This window comes from Zeus faber (genome assembly GCF_960531495.2).
Source record: "Zeus faber genome assembly, chromosome: 6".
Taxonomy (NCBI): domain Eukaryota; kingdom Metazoa; phylum Chordata; class Actinopteri; order Zeiformes; family Zeidae; genus Zeus; species Zeus faber.
The window spans coordinates 20293109-20313432 of record NC_137201.1 but is presented as its reverse complement, the minus strand read 5'-3'; the positions used below and the strand labels follow the sequence as shown (position 1 = coordinate 20313432).

The 20324-nt window shown below is 42.8% G+C and overlaps 1 protein-coding gene across 1 annotated transcript; it reads right to left on the bottom strand.

Moving 5' to 3' along the window:
• Positions 1 to 3801: 3801 nt before the first annotated feature.
• On the bottom strand, positions 3802 to 15207 carry nptna (neuroplastin a). Its single transcript, XM_080002543.1, has 9 exons — positions 14930 to 15207; positions 11105 to 11452; positions 9898 to 10072; positions 9706 to 9800; positions 8579 to 8712; positions 7792 to 8065; positions 5414 to 5435; positions 4989 to 5064; positions 3802 to 4795 (listed from the first exon to the last, which is right to left on the bottom strand). Exons 1-8 carry the CDS (start codon positions 14994 to 14996, stop codon positions 5004 to 5006), a joined length of 1176 nt encoding a protein of 391 aa, XP_079858669.1. The 5' UTR covers positions 14997 to 15207; the 3' UTR covers positions 3802 to 4795; positions 4989 to 5003.
• Positions 15208 to 20324: the final 5117 nt, after the last annotated feature.

Below are 20324 nucleotides of genomic sequence, written 5' to 3'. Positions count from 1 at the left end.
GGGTTCGAGGATTCAGGGAGTCGAGGGTTCGAGGATTCAGGGAGTCGAGGGTTCGAGGATTCAATGATTCAAGGGTTCGAGGATTCGATGACTCGAGGATTCAAGGGTTCAAGGATTCAGGCGTCAATGACCCAGGGGTTCAAGGGTTCAAGGATTCAAGGATTCAAGAGTTCACGGACCCAAGGGTTCAACGATTCGAGGATTAAAGGGTTCAAGGACTCAAGGAGTCAAGAGTTCACGGGTTCATGATTTAATAAATCAAGGGTTCACAGATCCAAGGGTTCAAGGATTCAAGCTTCCAGGGTTCAAGGATTGAATGATTTAAGCTTTAAGGGCTCGACAATTTAAGGGTCCAAGGGTTCAAGGATTCAAGGGTTCAAGGGATGAAGGATTCAATAATTCAAGGGTCCAATGGTTCAAGAGTCCAAGGGTTCAAGGACTCAAGGGTTCGATGATTCAAGGGTTGAAGGATTCAATGGTTCAAGGGTTAGGGTTCAAGGATTTTAAAGCATCACATAGAGGTTAGGTATGATAGGTATTATAAGGTTCATTTATGTTTAACAAACTGTGTTGAGTCTAATCTGCAAATGATCACCTTCCAAAACACAGTTTATAGCAGCAACTGACCTTAAAGATCGTGGAGAAAGAACCGGCTTGATTTTAAAAAAATACATTGTAAAACAGGAGGAGAGTTGACGCTCACAGGCTGAACACATGGAGCTATAATTAGATAATTATCTGGAAAGGAAGCAAATCCAAACAAATCGGAATCAATGGAGATTCTCTGTAAATGCTTACTAAACCGTCTTTATCAAATTCAGTCAGAAAAAAAACCGTATTAAGTTATATAAAGTTTTATATGTGGTAAATCACTCTCTGGATAATTAGAAGTTTTCTGACAAATACATGTCTACAAACCCATCATCACGATGATACACAGCTATCATAACTACTGCATATATCATAACTACTACAGATGTGACATAATTAGGACTTTAATTCTACAGAAGTACTTCTACTAATATGTTTGGACAAGAAAAGCAACCCTGAGGTCTTGACTCTGGAACACATTATATTTGATCAAATTACCCAATGAAAAATGGTGTTTTTCATTTTTTCAATGTACTGGCTGCATTTAATCTTGTTTAACAAATCAACACCATTAAAGTGTAGTAAAAATTGGAACTTCAAATGATATGTCTACGTCTATAAAGGTAATTATGAAATAAGTATAAGGACCCACAGGCCACAGCTTCAGCATGGGGCTGGATCCTCATCATTGTAGAAAGAACTACAACAGAGTTAGACAGAGTGTGAAAAATGCAAAAGAATAATAATAATAATAATAATAATAATAATAATAATAATAATAATAATACACTTTGATACCTACCTTGTTGTGACTCCATGGGTTGTGTTGACACAATAAACTTCTTTGATCCACATAACCCCACGGACACAAACACAAAGCTATATGTATTATTTAAAGTCATAATGTATAAAATAATAAAACAAAAAAAAACAAAACCCAGAAGTTATCGACAAGTCTATAGTCAACAGATAATATTTGAATAGAGGCAATTAATTCACCCCCTGGAGGAGGCATTACCAATAATAATAATATGTTTTGAACTATTTTCACTGGTGCAAAAACGTTCTTCTTAGATGGTTATTTTTCCGCAAGCGATCCTGTTGAAAGGCATTGTCCTAAAATGATCAATTAAATGATCAACAAAGCAGTTTTTCATTTTACTGACTGACGGTATGAAATGCAAGGAAACAGCGCACTCTACTGGTTTGTAACGGTACTTCACTTGGCTGCGATTTCCTCATTGAGCCGCTGTAGAAATGTCAAAGATGACAAGAGAAAAATGCATGTGAGAAATCTTTATTGACGGTGCCCAGGTGAGTATAATAATAATGGAGTCATAAGGAGTCATGACTCCAGCAAGTTTACATTTCACTGCGGGGGCTTAAACCTCCACCAGTGCATTGTAGGGCAACATAAACCGATAAGCCACTACATTAAAACCACCACTAATAACCACTTATAAGTCCTCCTCGTGCAACCAAAACAGCTCTGACCCGTGGAGGCATGGACTTCACAAGACCTCTGAAGGTGTCCTGTGGTATCTGGCACCAAGACGTTAGCAGCAGATCCTTTAAGTCCTGGAAGTTGTGAGGTGGGGCCCCCATGGATCAGGCTTGCTGTTCCAGCACATCCCACAGACACTCCATCTGATCGGGCCCTAAACCCGGCCATCCACATGATGTCGAAGAAAAGGTGATTCATTAGACCCGGCCACTTTCTTCCATTGCTCCATTGTCCATTTCTGAAGCTCACATGCCCATTGTAGGTAGGTGCTTTCGGCAGTGGACAGGGGTCATCATGGTTACTCTGACCGATCGCATACGCAGAAAGCTGTGATGCACTGTGTGTTCTGACACCTTTCTATCATAGCAGCATTACATTTTTCAGCAATTAATGCTACAGTAGTTCTCCTATGGGATCAGACCAGACAGGCTGGACTTCGCTCCCCACATGCATCAATGAGCCATGACCCAGTCGCTGGTTCACCGGTTGTTCTTCCTTGGACCACTTCTGGTAGGTACTAACCTCTGCATACTGGGAACACCCCACAAGACCTGCCGTTTTGGAGATGCTCTGACCCAGTCGTCAAGCCATCACAATTTGGCCCTTGTCAAAGTGACTCAGATCCTTACGCTTGCCCATTTTTCCTGCTTCCAACACATCAACTTCAAGAACTGACTGTTCACTTGCTGCCTAATATATCCCACCCCTTGACCGGTGCCACTGGAACCAGATGATCAATGTTATTCACATCACCTGTCAGTGGTTTTAATGATGTGGCTGATCAGCTGATACGGCTGTACACTCACACACCACTCACAGCTACAGGACACTTGGGGTATCGAACCAGCCAAACTTGAGTATCTTTGAGGGTGGGAGGAAACAGGAGCGCCAAGAGGAAACCAACACACACATGAGGAGAACATGGACACCTGTCTGCATGCAAACCACATGCAGGCAGGACTAAAGACCAGTTTCCAAACCAGGTCTCTGGTGCTGGTAAGCAACTGTGCTGTAGGGTCGCACTGTGCTACCCTACCATGTTGCAATAGAATAATGTACATTATCTGTATGAATATTATACTATTAATGTACATTATCTGTATGAATATTATACTGTTAATATGATTGCAAATTTATACTAAGAGGAGGTGATAAATTCTTGTTTTTCCCACCATGCATACATAGTGGCTTTATTGTAATTTTTAATGCACTATTGATGTATATAATATATATTACTTTACCTCAGAAAAGTTTTATTCTATATATTTACGTTTATATATATTGATTAGCATCATCAATAACATCCTTAATACTGTTTTGGTATATCTTATAGTTCATATAGGTTTTAGTATGTAATTTCCCACCATCAGAAACTATACACAGCATATCTATAATTGGAAAGTCTGTTCATAGTTCATGTAATGAGCATGTGAATACACAAATTCTGCAATACTTAGGAAAAGAACTTGCTTCATTGAACGACATCACAAGCCATCATAACAAAAGTCAGTAAGCCACTAGATGGCGCTGTTTTATACACAATTCTAGTATTTATTTTATGTCCATGCACATTCCGCACAAGACAGACTATGTGTTGAGGTCTGCAATGTTGGCAAAATGGCAGTGTTAGTAAAAATGTGTGTGTGTGTGTGTGTGTGTGTGTATAACAATGTTAAATATGATAAAACACCCACTTCACAAGGAAAAATGTTTTAGTTATTTTATTCTTAAAAATGAGATCTCAGGATTGCTTTACAGTTCCAGTCCTTATGTGAGCCCACCTACAACCCTTCCATCGCTATAGAGAAGTCATGCAGTCTCAATGCTGTAGGCTGATTCCTACGAGGCTTAAAGCTTGGTCACAGAGAACTCAAAAGCTGCAATGTTATTTTAAATATATTGATATGAATAATAATTGCATAGGATAATAGCCATGCTATACAACACATATGATAAAAAAAAGTCATAATGATTTGAGTACAGATTTACTAAAGTAAGTTTATACAGTTTTTATATTATTCTCAACATTTAAGTGCATTATCTGGATATTTTTCATATTACTTCTTACACATATAATAGTGATTTAATACATACAGTGATTTGATACATACAGTACATACATTAAGTCAAATAAACTTCCATAAATTTTAGAGGGACATTGCAAAGCCCTTGAAATGTAATAGGTAAATTATCCTCAGATGAAAGCGGAAATCAAGAACCAATTTATAAAATGGTATGCAGTGGAATGATAAAACTGTACACAACTGTCATACCAGATTACGGTGGCCTTTCACGTCTTACGTTGCTGAGGTGGTTTTTTTCCTCTAGAACACAAGGTACAGGTCTACATGAAGCAGTTCTCAGAGAAGATCAACAGAAAAGCCTTTTCTGTATCAAACAGAAGGTCGGAGTCTTGCATGCATTACTTTGGAGAGGGTCAAAATAAAATGATATCTAATGAGAAATAAACTTCAACAACTGCATGCAGCAACTAATGGCTATAATGCTAACAATCCCATAATGAAGCGGGCCACGGTCGACCGCACCATCCTCACACGATAAAATCATAAGGCATGCCTCATACAGTTCAGCCATTTAACACCTCCACATCCACACTTTAATGGCAGATATTTCTTATTAACAATCGCAAAGGACTTTCTCTTGATTACCTTCATATGGTCAATACATTTATTATGTTTTCTGTAAGATAAAAATAAGAAAGAAAAAAGAAGGGAGAGAAATTGAAGTGTTAGTACAAGTGAAATTAATCACCATTTTAAGATGGGTCAGGGGAGTGAGATTCTGAAGGTGTTGCCTCATGTCAGAGACCAAAATGGACACGAGAACGAGCGAATGCTGAGTGATTGACTTTGCCTCCGCGTGAAATACTCACTCAGTGGACGTTTTCTCAATTTGTGTTCCTCTGGCGGAGATTCTTGTCTTTGTGGTTGTTAGTGGAATTGGTTTTCCTTTCAAATAGGAGGTAAATTGGTACAATTAGCACCAGCCACAAACAGGAGAGGGTTACTACTCATAGAGGTTGCATTCTATGTAGCGGAGGCATAAAAAACAAAAAACATTAAAAGGAAGCATTGGCTGCTTTAGGAAATTCTTATCGTGACAGATTGTATTCAGGCATAGAACTACATCCCATTGATGTATGTTGTATCTGAAGTACTACACATGAGGCAAAAAGACATCAACACAAAAAAAACAGCATTACATTACAATGATTTTCAAATGATTGTTTTAATTGCTGTCTACAACAACGTGAACTACGCCTCAGTGTTTGCTGGAATATATTTGTTGTACACTCACATTGGTCCAGCTGGTTCGTCATCTGAGGCAACAAGGAATAAGACAGTGAGAAGTGAAGACAAAAAAAATAATAATAATAATTAGGTGATCAAATAAAAGATAACGATCCAATCGGATGATAAACTTGTGCACGCCAATGAAGTGAGCTTTACTGAGAGCATGACACGTGGCAGCATGCTACAGCCGTGTTTTGACTGTAGCATGGTGAGCCTGTTCTTAAGGGCCTTGAAGGATTACTTTAATTCTACTTATGCATTTGCTCTGGGCTGCGAATGAGCACAACTAAGCGCAGATTGCAGTCATGCTCACGGGACAGAGGAGATGAAGCCGCACGATGCATGAAACCCACTTTGGGCATGAAGTCATTCACAAGCACACCATATGCAATTAAAAAGCAGCACGACAGCATACTGGAGGATTATCAGGCGGCAGGTTCAGTTTTTCAAGATTATTTTGTCATGCACGGACAAGCACTGCACGCAAAGACCCGTTCACTCAGAGACGCAGCTGAACAGCTCCATCGATATCGAGCCGATGTACACCAGCACCAGCATTGAAACAGTGGCGGTGTGATCGACGCAAACCTCTTATAAAAAGTCATGCCGTTTTTGGAAATGCATTAAAACAGTTTCAAAACACGGCGCCACAAAAACAAAAACAAAAAAAAGTCTGGCTCAGCATTTTGAAGTACTGTATATTAATGAAACCAATGACATTTTTTTTTTTTTTTAATGAAAGGTAGTTGCTTCATAAAGGTAAAGGATGTTAGTGTGTGAGTGGTGTTATTCTGCGAGCTGAGAGGAAATGAGACCAGATGCTGAACAAAATTGATGGAGGCATGCACAGTCTTTCACTTACCACAAAAAATGGTTTGGGTTATGCGATTTGGGAAAGGGGAGGATGGGAGATAATATAGTTGTCTGTTAAAATATTCAACACCTACAGCTAACCCAACTCCAAGAACTGTAACCCAAACTAACGCTGTTTTGTTTTGTTTTTTTTAAACACACCACGCTGCTGAAAGGCTATAAAATTAATTCCTAAACTGCCACCCAGCCTTCCGATCGCACAACACTCCTGACCGCGATTCAAACGCAGAACGCTTCGGAGGAGATCTTCAGGGTCGCTGACTGATCTGAACTGTCATTCACCTACAGCTAATCAGCGACATGTTGCATTGAAATTCAGTTTGAAAGCAAAAGGTCATCAAAATATCACTAATGCATAAATTATTATCTAGTTAGACGCTCCGAATGAAGTGCTTAGTGCCACCAGAAAGTCCCTGGATAGCCGGCAGGTTGGATGCACTTAATGATGGCTCAAGTGGCTTGGGAAAGAGAAAAGGTCCCTGGGAGCCCATGAATAATTGAAAAGCGTCCACATCTCGCTACTGGACAGTGTCACATTCCCTATGAATATTAAACAGCCGAAACTGTCCTGACAAGGTGCGACCCGCTGCGACAAGCGTCTGGCTGCGTGGTCAAAGTCGCCGGGATGAATTATTGAGAGTGACTCAGGTGACCCAGCGAGCGTCCACCGCAACGGAAGAACACGAGCTGGCACCGGACGCCGCTCGCTCAGAGCCTCCCGCCACAGCCCAAAGAAAGCTGCTCCGCCTGGGGTTTGACAACGAGAGCAGCACTCCACGGAAAAAAACAAAAAACTTGATTGTGATGGAGCGTTCGCAATCATTACGTAATACGCCATAGTTTTGTAAAATCATTAGATTCCACAATGACACGTTTCCAACCAATTTTGGAGGATATTTTAAAACAATGTTAAAAATGTCACGATGAATAGAAAATAAATATAATATAATATAAATTAGCTGCATTGACATCAGTTGGGTTCAGGCAAATTAACTGTCGACTGTTTTGTTCCAACAACTGTTATAACAAATATTCAAGGTCAATAGATAGCTTTTCTTCATAACACAGAAGTGTATTATTACAAGATTATAGTCATTTAGCGTGATAGTAGCATAGAATGAACAAAAAAAGATAATTAAATATATTTTTTGACAATCGTCAACTAAATTTTGGACAGAACACAATTAAAACAAATCATCTGCCAGTGGGTTAAGAACATTTTCCCGAATGGATAAAGAAAAAGAAGAATAAACCTTGCTACAGAAACCATCTTATAGTCAAATAAATGTTTTGAAGACATATATTCTTGAATCCGAAGAATAATCTCGTAAACACAGTTCTTAGAAGATGAAGATAATTAATCTCAAAATAAAAAACATCTCGTTTATTTAAGACTTTATATACTAAATACGTATTTCCGCAGTGTACACTGGAACTGTTTTCCTGTAGGGATACCTAAAGAACAAAGCAAAAAAAAGACGCAGCTAAAGCCCAGAGTTATAGACGTACCGTCCTGAATGTCTTCTGGCTTCTTGCGCTTCTCGTACACCACGATGATGACGATCAGGATGATGACCTCGGCCAAGACGCCCAGCAGGGGCCAGAGCGGCGCCAGGTGGCTGCGAACCCGCAGCACCGACACCACGGATGAGGTCCCGATCATGTTGGTGGCGTTGCACTGGTACTCGCCGGGGTCCGAGCCGATGTCCAGGTTGGCGATGTGGAGCTCTGTGTAGTTGTCTTTGTTGCTGATGAAGACGCGTCCGGAGGAGTTATCAATGTCCTGCGGCAGATAACGCACCGGGTCAGGATCCCAAACGACCCTGTGTTGTACTGTGCATTTGATAAAGAAAACACTTTGACCCTGTTTATGCCACAATCAGCTGAAAAATTAGGAGATTATTTTTGTAGCTTTTGTATTTTGATTTACCATGTGACATATAAAATATTATTTAAACACAACAACAACCATGTTAGTAGTTTTATAAATGTTAAAATGTTTTTTTTCCTCAAACATTACTAAGAGATAATAATAATAATAATAATAATAATTTTACATGTATTTGGAAAATACAAATAAACAAAAATTATGAAGCGTATAGCGTATATTTTAAAAAGCTCAAAAGCAACACGTAAAACAATGAAACCTAAAACGGAGCCACACACACACACACACACACACACACACACACACACACACACACACACACACACACACACACACACACACACACACACACACACACACACACACACACACACACACACATATATATATATAGGAGGAGGGACGTACCATGTAGGCCCCACCGTCCAGCTTGCGCCAGGTCCAGATGGGGTGAGGATACCCCACGGACTTGCAGTACAGCACGGCGCGCTGGCCCTCGTTCTTATTCTCGCTGCGCTTGTGGCCGGTGATGTCAGGAGCGGCTGAAACAAGGAGCGGCGGAGAACATGTTTAACCGTGGGAAATCCAGTGAGAATCTGTGCGGCGGATACACTGACACACAAAATGGAGGGAGCGGGAAATATTAATTTACACTCTTTTTTAACTGTGCATCGTTATTAAGCAGTAACTCATCGTAAACCGACCGCACGCTTCCATCTGTCGCATTATCTCTCTTCTTTATGATACCTTAAAGCAGGCTTTGGTGCTCAAAAAGCAGTGTGAACGAAGGATTCTCACGCCAGGAACAGCCGCAATAGAGGAGGCAGGTGATGAATGCTCTGAATTTCAACTAATCTACTAACTGAAGGTAATTCCACTTAATTCCACTTTAGACTCACTCAGGACGGTGCCACATTGGGAAGCACAGAGGAAGGAGGAATCACAGTTAACCTGCTAAAACACAGGGCCAAGCCATTCAACGGACAGTGTTCTAAATATTAGTCGCATCATATAACTTCAGAGGAATTCTATACTGAATATGTAAACTATCAGGAAGGCAGAAAATGACCAAAACTGAGTTGAATGTTAATTTAATGTTGTTATTGCTAGATCAGTAATAAGAATCTATAAACAGCAGCTGCCTCGGTGTTAATGTTTTTTCCCGCCCACATGAATGGGGAAGAATTGCCCCATAAAAAAAGCACTAGCAAAAATCCAATTTGCTTCCAAAGCGATGCTCATCCAACAGCAGAAAAGGCTGGGGGCAGATTTGACCATTGAGACATAATCCCTGGCCATCAGACAGACAAGACGCCATCTGCCGCCACTGAGCTGGACACGGGCTGGATAGAGGTGTCAAGGGCGCCGTTTGACCCTCAACAGAAAACAGGGTTGTGTCAATCCTCGCATGGAGGAGCTCCAGCCAGTCGAGGCCGCCGTGTCCATTCGTATTGCTGCCACCCACAATATAAATAGGGAGGAGGAAAAACAAACAAAAAAACGGGTCTATAGCTGTGTAGCAAATGCGAAAATACCTTTGATTTCGATGCTAGCGTTGGCTGGAGGAGCCAGCTCAAAAGTGTAAACGCACATGTACACCCCGGCGTCGTCCCCTCTCGGCTTGTTCAGCCTGCAGAGCACAGCAACACAGCCCACGGAAGACAGGTGTTAGACGTCTCCACGCTATTTTAAGCCTCACTCTCAGCCGGGCGTTCGAGGCGTCTTACTTGTACTCGGTGTTCCTGTTGGAGCTGCGCGTGTCTGCGATCGCCTCCCCGTTCTTCATCCAGAAGCTCTCCTGGTGGCCGCTGTGCGCCGCCGTCAGGTTGCACTGGAGGGTGATGGGGGGGCTGTGGGAGTCGGTGGGAAGGGTGGTGTGCTCGGAGAAGGCGATGGAAGGCTCTACAACACAAACGCAGAGCACTCAGGACAAATGCGGTGTTTTCCATAGCGCTGTGCTGTTTTTTTTTTTCCTTTTTGTTGGGAGGAAAATCTTTAAAGGGAACAGCCTTCAAGAAAGCTAGAGCCTGGTTTACTTATTTTGCGGTAATCTGAGCCTAAACATGACATTGGGTCCATAGGTGGTGTGATTTACAGCCCTCCATTGGCGCACAGGAGTCCCATTTACAAAAAGAAAACAACAACAGTGAAACTTGCATATTTTCTACAATTGAATGCACCTCCATCTAATTTAGATAGTCTGTAGAGAAATATGAAATAATTCGAAAACGAAATATTCGAAATATTTTGTACCCAGGAAACAATTGGCCAGATGCTGCATTATTCATCTATTGTTTGGATACACACCTACACACACCGGTGAGCCCATCAGGCTGAGCCTTCATAAGCTGTTACTCCTACTCCATCCATTTTTCATCCTTACACTAAACAATATAAACTAAAGCTCGGAGAACAATCGCAACAGTGTAGGAAAAGCCGGACCATAAGCATAAATAAGAGTCCGACATTACATTTGGAATTTAGATTGGAATCTAGAAATTTAAATAAAGAATTGTAGAAAAGCTGAATCATTGCTGCAAATGGACTATTGAGTGCGTGTAAATGTAGGTCATTGAGGACTAGGATTCTAGTTAAAAAGCAAAAACTAAAAAGGCTCAGACTAGATTTAAGACTACACATCACACAGGGAAATCAGATGCAGCACTCAGGACAGTGACAATGATTAAATATAAAAAAGAACACCAAAATGATGGACATAACAAAGGACACAGAACTGAGCTTGGGTTGTATGAGGAGAGGGTTGAAGGGAGAGCTAAGAAGCTGAACTAGACGCTCCAAATAGCTCGTCCAGCCCAGGAGAGATTGGATGAAGTTAACCGTTGTCGAGGTCTGTGGTAGGGTAGGCTAGCGGACTGGAGGGGAGGTTCCTGAGGCTGCTAGCTCTGGGATTGGTCCACTACACCGACCACTCACTCTGCAGCACCGTGATCGTGGCCTGAGCACGGATCCAGGTGGTGGCTGGATTTTGGTGCAGGTCGTTGCGCCGGGGGTCGTTGCTGGCTCTGCACTCGTACGTCCCGGCATCGTCCAGCGTGAGACGCGTCACGCCCAACACGCTCACCGCGTTGGCCCCGTAGGCCGTGTTGATGGACACCCGCCGCTTGCGGGCGCCGTCCCACAGCTGCCTGAAGGAATCGGCTCTGTTGGTCTCGGCATACCACCACTGGATCTCTGGGGTGGGGTTGCCCACCACATCACAGTACAGCTCAAAAGTGTCGCCCGTCAGTTTAGTCTCTGACAGGGGGGACTTCACAAAGCCCGCTGGCCGAGGGAAGGGGGACAGTAGCACGCAAAAAGAGAGGCGGGAAAAAATAACGGGAAGGCAGGAGAGGAAAATAAAAAAAGAGGATCAATTCAAAAGGGAGCAATTAAAGGAAGAAAAAAAAAAGAGTTAACAGATTAGGTGAAATAATCTGAAATAATAATAGAAACATTGACGGACAAATTATATTCAAATCAAACGAAAGATCAAGATGGGGAGGATGAAAAACAATAGAAGGAAAAGGCGGTGTAAGTGATGGACAAATCCCACAACCTCAAACTGCCTCGCGATGCATAATGTCCAACGGAATAATCAGGAGCAGGACGTCGACATCCATCAAGTCATCTGGCGATCCGAGGGAAAGAACCAGACAAATACAACCGCGGTGCCCACAGGAAGCTGTTCTTTAGCCGTGTTATTATTTCACATGCGGGTTGCCCTCCCTCTGTTTGGCCTGATGAAACCACATGGATTTGCATCCCGGATAACACCACGCCCACATCTTGAGTCCTCGAAAGTGACCTTGCCCCCCCCCCCCCCCCCACAGCGTATTTGACCGAGCAGCATAATAAAAAACACCGGCCGCGTTCACAAATCTTTTTCTCAATGATCTTGTGCACCGTTACATTTCGCCCACGAAAAGCGGCCCGAGACTAAAACCCAAGAAAACAGAGCGGACGTGAAAGCGATGGGAGGTTCAGAGGAGGAGGAGAGCAGACGTAGCCGTGGTCTATAGGCGCGGTCTGTAGGCGCGATGGAGGCCGCACGAGATTGAGGGGAGATTTATAGAAGCTGCAGCTCTGGGTCTCTAGGGAGTGCGTGGGCGCACGGCAGTAGTCCCTTCCGTTTCCATAGAAGCACTGTACGGCGACTAAAAGGTGCCTCAGCCATCCAATGACGACAGGATTCAGACCTCCCGCTTTCATGATACCTTCCTATAGATTACTTCCCCCGGGGCCATTTCACGCAGCCGTTAGATGTCCTTCTGGGAAAACGAAACATTTTTGAAATGAGGAAAAAATAAACAAATAAATAAATAAATACGAAACTCAGCACCGCAACTCTGAGCAAAACGACACAGAAATTAGTGTCATCATTGTATTTCCATGGCCCGTGTTGATTAATTTATGTTAGTGCGTTAACCTCATTCTACAGATTAATTCTCATGTCATTCAGTTTTCTTATCACATTGTGGTGATTTACAGTGAGTTATTTCACAGCGTCACCAACAGCAGATCATCTCCTGCCACATAACACAAGTTGCTCAGCAAATTATCAAATAAGCTGTAATTTAAATATCCAATAAGGCAATGCGGTTACGAAAGGCTTGTTCCATGGCAAAGTGTCGGCCCCTTCACATAGACTTCGGGGTTCCCATTCCATTATATTCACGTTTAACATTTCTTAAGGAATCAACACGAGATCATCAAGGGTTGATGCAACCCTATTCGTTTTAAGCAAGTAAATAAATACAAACCACACAAACCTAAAAACAGTTTCAATGTCTTGCTTGCTCTCCGCCTTTAGGTTTTGTGTAGAGTGCTGTAGATCTCCGCTTCTTTGCGAGTTACGTGTTCCGATTGAAGGCTCTGCTTTGATGATTAGTGTGATGTGCAGTGGATTAGACCATTGCTGTCAAATGTGCTGAGTGTAAGTTTCTTTGCAATATAAGCAAAACAAATAACTCCATGTTAACATGAAATCAGGTCTAAATTCTGATTTCCCAAGCACAGCCCCTGTGGCTTTAAGCGCGTGAAATGCTATATTTATTTGCATATATATAGCAAGAAATATACATTTCCCTGTGTGACTTCACTCTGCCCTAATTACATTCAATAAAACCCAAATAGACATCCTTCAAGAAAATGACCGTCCTTTTGTAAATCAGCCCCTTGCGGTTAGTTGATCTGCGTATCAACATCTTTCTTTATCTCATTCTGCTGTGGGACTTTTTTTTTTTTCCCCCCAACCACATAACCCCACACACACACACACACACACACACACACACACACACACACACACACACACACACACACACACACACACACACACACACACACACACACACACACACACACACACACACACACACATTCTGTCACCTTCCAGGCTCATGTTCCCTCCACGGTGGAGTGAAGAACGCCCTGCCCTGCCTTTGGAACAAAGTGCCTGAGGAACTGGGGCTGGCAGAGTCAGTATCGTCTTTTAAATCTCCTCCTAAAATACACTTTCCCCGCAGGGTCTTTAATCTTTCTTTTGTTTATTTTGCACATCAATTCACTGCTGCGGGTACTGACATCACCACGAATGATTTAATCTATAATCAATGATTTACTTGAATCCTTGGTTCTGTTTGGCCTATTCTTTTAATCTCTCTTTAACTAGAGCTGTATGAACATAGATCATTATCGTTTTATTAAAGAAGAATTACTCTTTCTTTCGCCTTCAAACACGACACAACATGGACGCTTAATATCCTGGAAGAATCTTAAAACTGTGCATCCCCACAGAACTGTTCGTCTCTGATGAAATGTGGGATGGGATTCATCACATCGACGTGCGCACGGTGTGGATTGGGGGTTTAGTGCAGCACGGGCTCATTTCCCCGCACACCCGAGGGCCCGGCTGGGAGCGGGGTAACTGGAAAAGGGACGGGACCAGTTGTGCGTCCAGACAAGCAGGACCCTCGTATGCGTGGAGAAAACCAACGATCCCCTGTCCCCTGCAGCGCAGCGCATCTCAGGGACGGAGTTACCGGGATCATTCTTGGGGGCGGGGGGGGGGGGGGGGGGCTCCCGGTGCGGCGTCTCCCGCGCTAAAAATAGAAGCATGCAGCAAAATGGACCGGAGAGCTATTTACGGTGCTGCGCGCACAAAGGTCCTCCATGCAATTATAACTGTGTTACGCTCGGTTCGGTCCCGGGGGTTTGGCGTCGCGCGGGCGGGATAATCACCCCCCCCCCCCCCTCGCCCCTCGCCCCCTCGCCCCCTCGTGTCTCCTCGGGCGTGCGTGGCGGGGGCGCGTATCGATACCGTTTTTTTTTTATGTTTTGTTTTTCCTGACTGCGGGTTCGGGGACTCGCGTCGGGTCGGTATTCGGGTCCACGCGCTGCGAAGGACGTTTTAGGGACACCGCGCGGGCCTCCTCGCCGGCCCGCTCCGGTGCGATAATCCCACGCGGCGACCCGCCGGTGGTGCGTTGATACACGCGTCCTAACGGAAACAGGGGACGCCACTCGGTTGACGTTGATTACGTGGCATTTTCATACACAAATGGCCCCATCTAAATAGGCTCGGGGTGTCGGGGTTACGTGATTGACAACCTTCCAACTGAGACGCCGATTCGTAGCGATTCGTTCGTTTAGAACACACCTACCATCATTTATCACTGGGATCCGGGAGGAATTGCGCCTCTACACCCGATACGTGTTCGGCACAATGAATTATTTTCGGCAAAAGCCTTCAATTCCTACCGTTCTGCGAGGACGCCGAATGCAGCATCAGCGCCCCGAGTATCGCCACCGACAGAGGCGGAGACATCGCTGCGGCTCTTCGTTTTGCCAGGTAACGTCCTCGGGAGACGTCGGGGGATTAAAGATGTCGCTGCGGGCGAGCCGTCGGACGCGGTGTGGGCCGGCGACGCGGAGTGGCCGAGCGGGCACTCGGAATGGGTCACGCACAGGCGTCGCTAGGGTGGTGCGGAGCTGAGCGGGTACCTGTCTGCTGTCATCCCGGGCCGGTGCCACACCGAGACACCTTATCAACGCGCGGCAAAATCTCGCGAGAGTTCAGACTGGCGCGGGTGCACCCAGAAACATTATCGCCCACATGTGTAAAAAAATAAATAATAATAAATCAATAATAATAATAATAATAATAATAATAATAATAATAATAATAATAATAACAACATTGTGCTTTATTCTGGAAATATGTATTTTTATTGTTGCTGACGGAAAATTTGTCCGATTTCTATTGTTGTTGATGGAAATAAACATTTTTGTATGAATATAAGCACATAAAACAAACTTGTTTTTTTAATTTTTATTTATTTTATTTGTTTTACCAAGACATTACCTTAACACAAAATATTTTTAATTATTCTAACAATAAAGGCTGTGAAATGGATTAATGTTGTTGATTGGTTAATGACTATAATGTATTTTTTGTGTTCTACTTCTAATTCAAAAAATAATCAGATGCATAAGCCTTGGGCTGACATGTTACTTTGAGTGCTATGATTTTTTTTTTTAAGTATTATGAACCTCATATCTCTTATGCACAAAAACAATATTTTTATTTGACTAATCTAATCCTTCTGTTAGCTAAATATTACACGAGCTAAATTCAGCGAGAACAAGCCTCTGTATGAATCATGTTGAATTTTATATTGAATCAATATCCTCGTGTCTTTAAACCATCAAATATAATTACATTTTCCCACTCTTTTTGTGGGACATACCATGCACTGCATGGTATGTCGTTGAAAATGACCATAATAAAGAAATATGATTTCTTGTGTGCATTCTAAATTGTTATATCACAAACACACTGTGCTTATGGTTCTTAATGGACATGCTACAGTCCCCGAATTAAGTTGTAGGGCAAGCTAATGTGATTAAACCCTCACCCCAACAGCTCCTACATTAAATCCCATTTTGACTTGTACTATGGTGTAGGCCTAGTGCTACAGCTGCAGCACTTGGTAGCCATGTTTGACTTAAAGAACCAATGAACAATACATTATTAGTATTGACAATGGCTTTGGCTTTCAGAATGCCTTCTTTTTCCTGTTGTTAAACTTATACAGGTACCTTGTGTTCCTGTGATAACACATGACTCTTATTCCACTGCCACATTCCACCAGTCAAATGTATTGTCACAAACATTTTAATATTCTTACTTTGAATATCACAGTGCCTTCTGGTATTACATGCAAACATTTTTTGGGGGGGCATTTAATTTATTAAGAAAGAGCCCGTAACGAAACAGAACAGTATTATAGGCACTTGGACCAGTGCCCCATTGTCTCCAGTCAACCACAACACGATAGGAACCTTAGCAGATAGAAAAACCCACAAAAGTATGTTTCAGCAGAGTAAAGTAAAATAAGCAATTGGGCTATACAATGCATTTTCCTACATTTTTACAGTGTGGACATGATGGAATTACAGCTTCAGTTGAGTTTAGCCACTCAGCTGACAGAACATTCTGCTGCCACCTACTGTACGAAGCTGTGAATATTGACTGGGGATTGGTATCCTCGATTATAATGCCACAATTCTTTGCAGAGAAAATAAAGAATGCTGTTATTTTGCTCTAGCTTAGTAGAAGAAGAAGAAGTAGAAGTCCAAACAAATTGATTTTCAATATTTAAAGTGGTATGGTTTCAGAGCTCTTGAGGTGTCTTGGAATGAGTGGCGTCCCAAGACAGTACCCATTGTATAAAATAACAATTATTAACAGACGGTGCCAGGGGTCTCAAGAGAGAAAGACGGGAGCCCATTGTCAGCGATCCCGGTGATAAGGGAGGTGAAAATGTGAACGGTGACCTATGTAGGGGAATCAGATAGTCAACGTTGTCTCTGGTTAAGCATATAAGCACCTGCCTGAGTTTCATTCGACAGAGAATCCCCGGTTCTCTCCCGGACGTCCTAGGCAAGTCTGGTCTGATGCTGTTCTTTTGTAATAAACCTATTATTTTACTCAAGTCAGCGTCAGCGGTCTCTCCTTCTTCATCAACACATCAAATTCATCAAGAAACTGCACTCTCTTTCCCTCTACATCATCTCCCCCCCAACACATCCTTAACAAACCAATCGCCAATGTACGTTGAGGCACAGCGGGTATGCCTTCCTTTTATGTAAACCAGTGGGAACAAAACTATGGTCCCCCATCTGCAGGGGAAACCAGCCCTCGAAAAGCATTACTAATGCCTCACTAAAGTCTGCATGTTCGACCGCACTTTGCTTGTTTTATGTGCAGTTTAGCATGGAAAGGAGGCAACAGTCGCTCTTAAGACTCAAGAGTGCATTTGGAAACAGCCCCCCTGTGTCCAACGTGGCTTTTGGATTCATCCCGATGGGCCCCGGAGACGCTGGTTGAGGTGGAGCTTGAGTGCCCTTGCAATCCGAGGTGAAATGCTTTGTTTTCATCTGCATTCTTCGTCATTTCCATTGTCGTGGTGTGGTGTGGGGGTGGTGTGATTTAAGCGGCTGGGATGTCTCGGCTCTAGTTAATCGGGCCCGGGATCAGCGGTGGCTGTGCTCCCGTCGCTCACCAGAGCAATCGATGAACACGGGTTAAATCACCTATCCCCACACGCACATGGGAAGGGGGAGCTCCTGTCTTGACACCATTCCAGCTGCTCCTGCCGGATTATATCCTGCCAACAAACAGGTTTGTCCCTCACATCATTGCCCATGTCTCTGTGTCGGGGAGCCCTGGAAAAGCCACTCGGGCGACCTCTGGTGTGTTATATTTATTTTTTTATTTTTATTTTTTTTTACGGTCGCAAATTTAGATGAATGGAAGAGAACAGACTACTCCTGTTCATGTGCGTTGGACCCATAATGAATGTGATTGGAGAAAACTGGCGGGAAGTATAAGAGGAGGAGGATGTGTTGGAAGGAAATAACATTCGTGAGATGACCTGAGTCGCTCAGACATCTTCTCTTCATTCTCCTGAATCTGAGATGCATATTTTTACCTCATCGCTGACACCACACGACTGAGATCTGTGGAGAAGGGTCTCTCTCTCTCTCCCTCAAGAAGTGTTTTTTTCTCAAATCTATATTTCATTTTTAACGATGCACTGTATGTGCATTCAATATCTGACATCCTAGATTTTCAAATCCTGCGAACAAGTCTAGATTTTTAATGTTTCCACAACGGAGAACTGTTGGTCCTTGTGGTGATCAACTTCATCTTTTTGTCAACTTGAGCATTTAGATCAATTGTGGTGGAAATACGAAAAACTCGGATGAATATTGATTCTTAGGTTGTTCAAGAAAACGTCACTAATCAGCACATTTATTTTGTTTTTAACATAGTAACATGTTCACAATATTAACAATATAAATACATCTCCTGATACAGTCTCAAACTGAAAAGTGCTGCATCGATCATTCTTACCGTATGAAACACTAATCCTGCTTGTCAGGCTTCAGAAGTTCTCAGAATTAAAAGTCTAATCCACTTGTTTAGTCTGACACTTGTTTTTCCCCCAGTGCAGTATCAATTGCATTGAACAATATTAAAAAAAATCTTTAAACCAATATTAGTGATAACAAGTCATTATGAGTGAATGAAAGTGTATGTACTGGAGCATAGCTCATAAATCTGATGTTCAGAGTGTGCGCCCCACGGCTCCGCGGTTTAAGATCTGGATAAAGCAAAACGGCCTGCTCTTCCTGACTGTCGGTGTCGGTCCAACACGCCCTGCTATAGAGGTCGCGGGGTCAAAAAACCGAGCAAGGGTTGACAGTTTATCAGGGTCGGAAGTTTAAAGCTGCAGGGCAGGCTACACGTGCATTGAGGATGACTGTCACATCTGGAGCTGACCACCGCTGCTCATACAGAGTTGGACGAGGTGGAGCAACGCTGGGAATCACTGCCGTTCAAAACTATTCATCCTGGCTGTTGTCCAAGTGAAACCCTTCCTTAGTAACCCGACCTGCAACAAGTAGGATGGAGTGACTCAGTAGCTTAGCAACTGACTGGTAATCGGATCGCAATCAGATAATAATTCCCATTTTGAAATTCTCCGAAATTGTATATATTTACAGTATATATTACACAAGTTTGCAATCTCGCAAGCTTGACCGATCCGATAATCACAAGCGTCTGTTTTATTGTCCGTTTAGTTGTTATGAAATACAGATTTGTGGTGTGTGGAGGACTCATGGTTGCCGTTTCAGCCCACGTGAGGGAACGCATTCTGCAACACGTCCTCCTGCGCCGCCGGCCTGCGTTCGCGGGCTGTTTGTGACATCGGTCACGGATTCCTTTTAGGCGACGGCCTTTGGATTATTTCTTCATTGAAGAGAGAGCCGCGGTGGTACCGCGAGTAACTGTGCCTCGGCTGATCGCCCAACTCCGACGTAAGCGCGCCGACGAACTCTTTTGAACTCTCCGCACCCACACACCCGTACACACTGATTCGGTTCCAGGTTTCGGAACTCATTACTCACTCTTACTCATTTCATAGGGGGTTCATTACACCTTCCGATTGTAGGTTCTGTGGCCTGCTACTGTTGTTCTAAACCTACAAGGAGCGTGTGGTGAAAGGGTTGCACATGCATTACAGTTTGACCCACATTTGATGAATATATATATTTTTTTAATTTGGTTTTTTATTCACTTCAGATCACATTAGGTTTTACATCAAGCTGTTATTTAACAATTTCATGAGATTTTGAAACCAAAAACAACCAATAAAATGAAATATTTTGACGAGTCAATCTACGACTGGATAATTCATCATTTCAATAATTACAGGAGGTCATGCACTTGAGTTTGACGTTGATCCAGTGGTCGATGTCTGATTGTTTCTACCCTCTCATGTAAGTCACTTTGGACAAAAGCGTCTGCTAAATGTAATAAATGTAAATGCAATTAAGCAAATGACTATGAAATAAACATTCTATTCATTCAGAGATATTATTTAGTGAATATTATTTTTTGACCTGTCATTCCAAGGTTTTCAGAATTAGAGTCAACTTGCAATATTAAGGTTTTGATCATTAGTCATCATGACCAAAACATGTAACCAGCACATAATCTGTATGAATACTACGGCAACTTCACAGTGCTACAAGAATTACATTGTAAAAGCTTTCTATCCACACAGAGAGGGTTTTGTGCTTG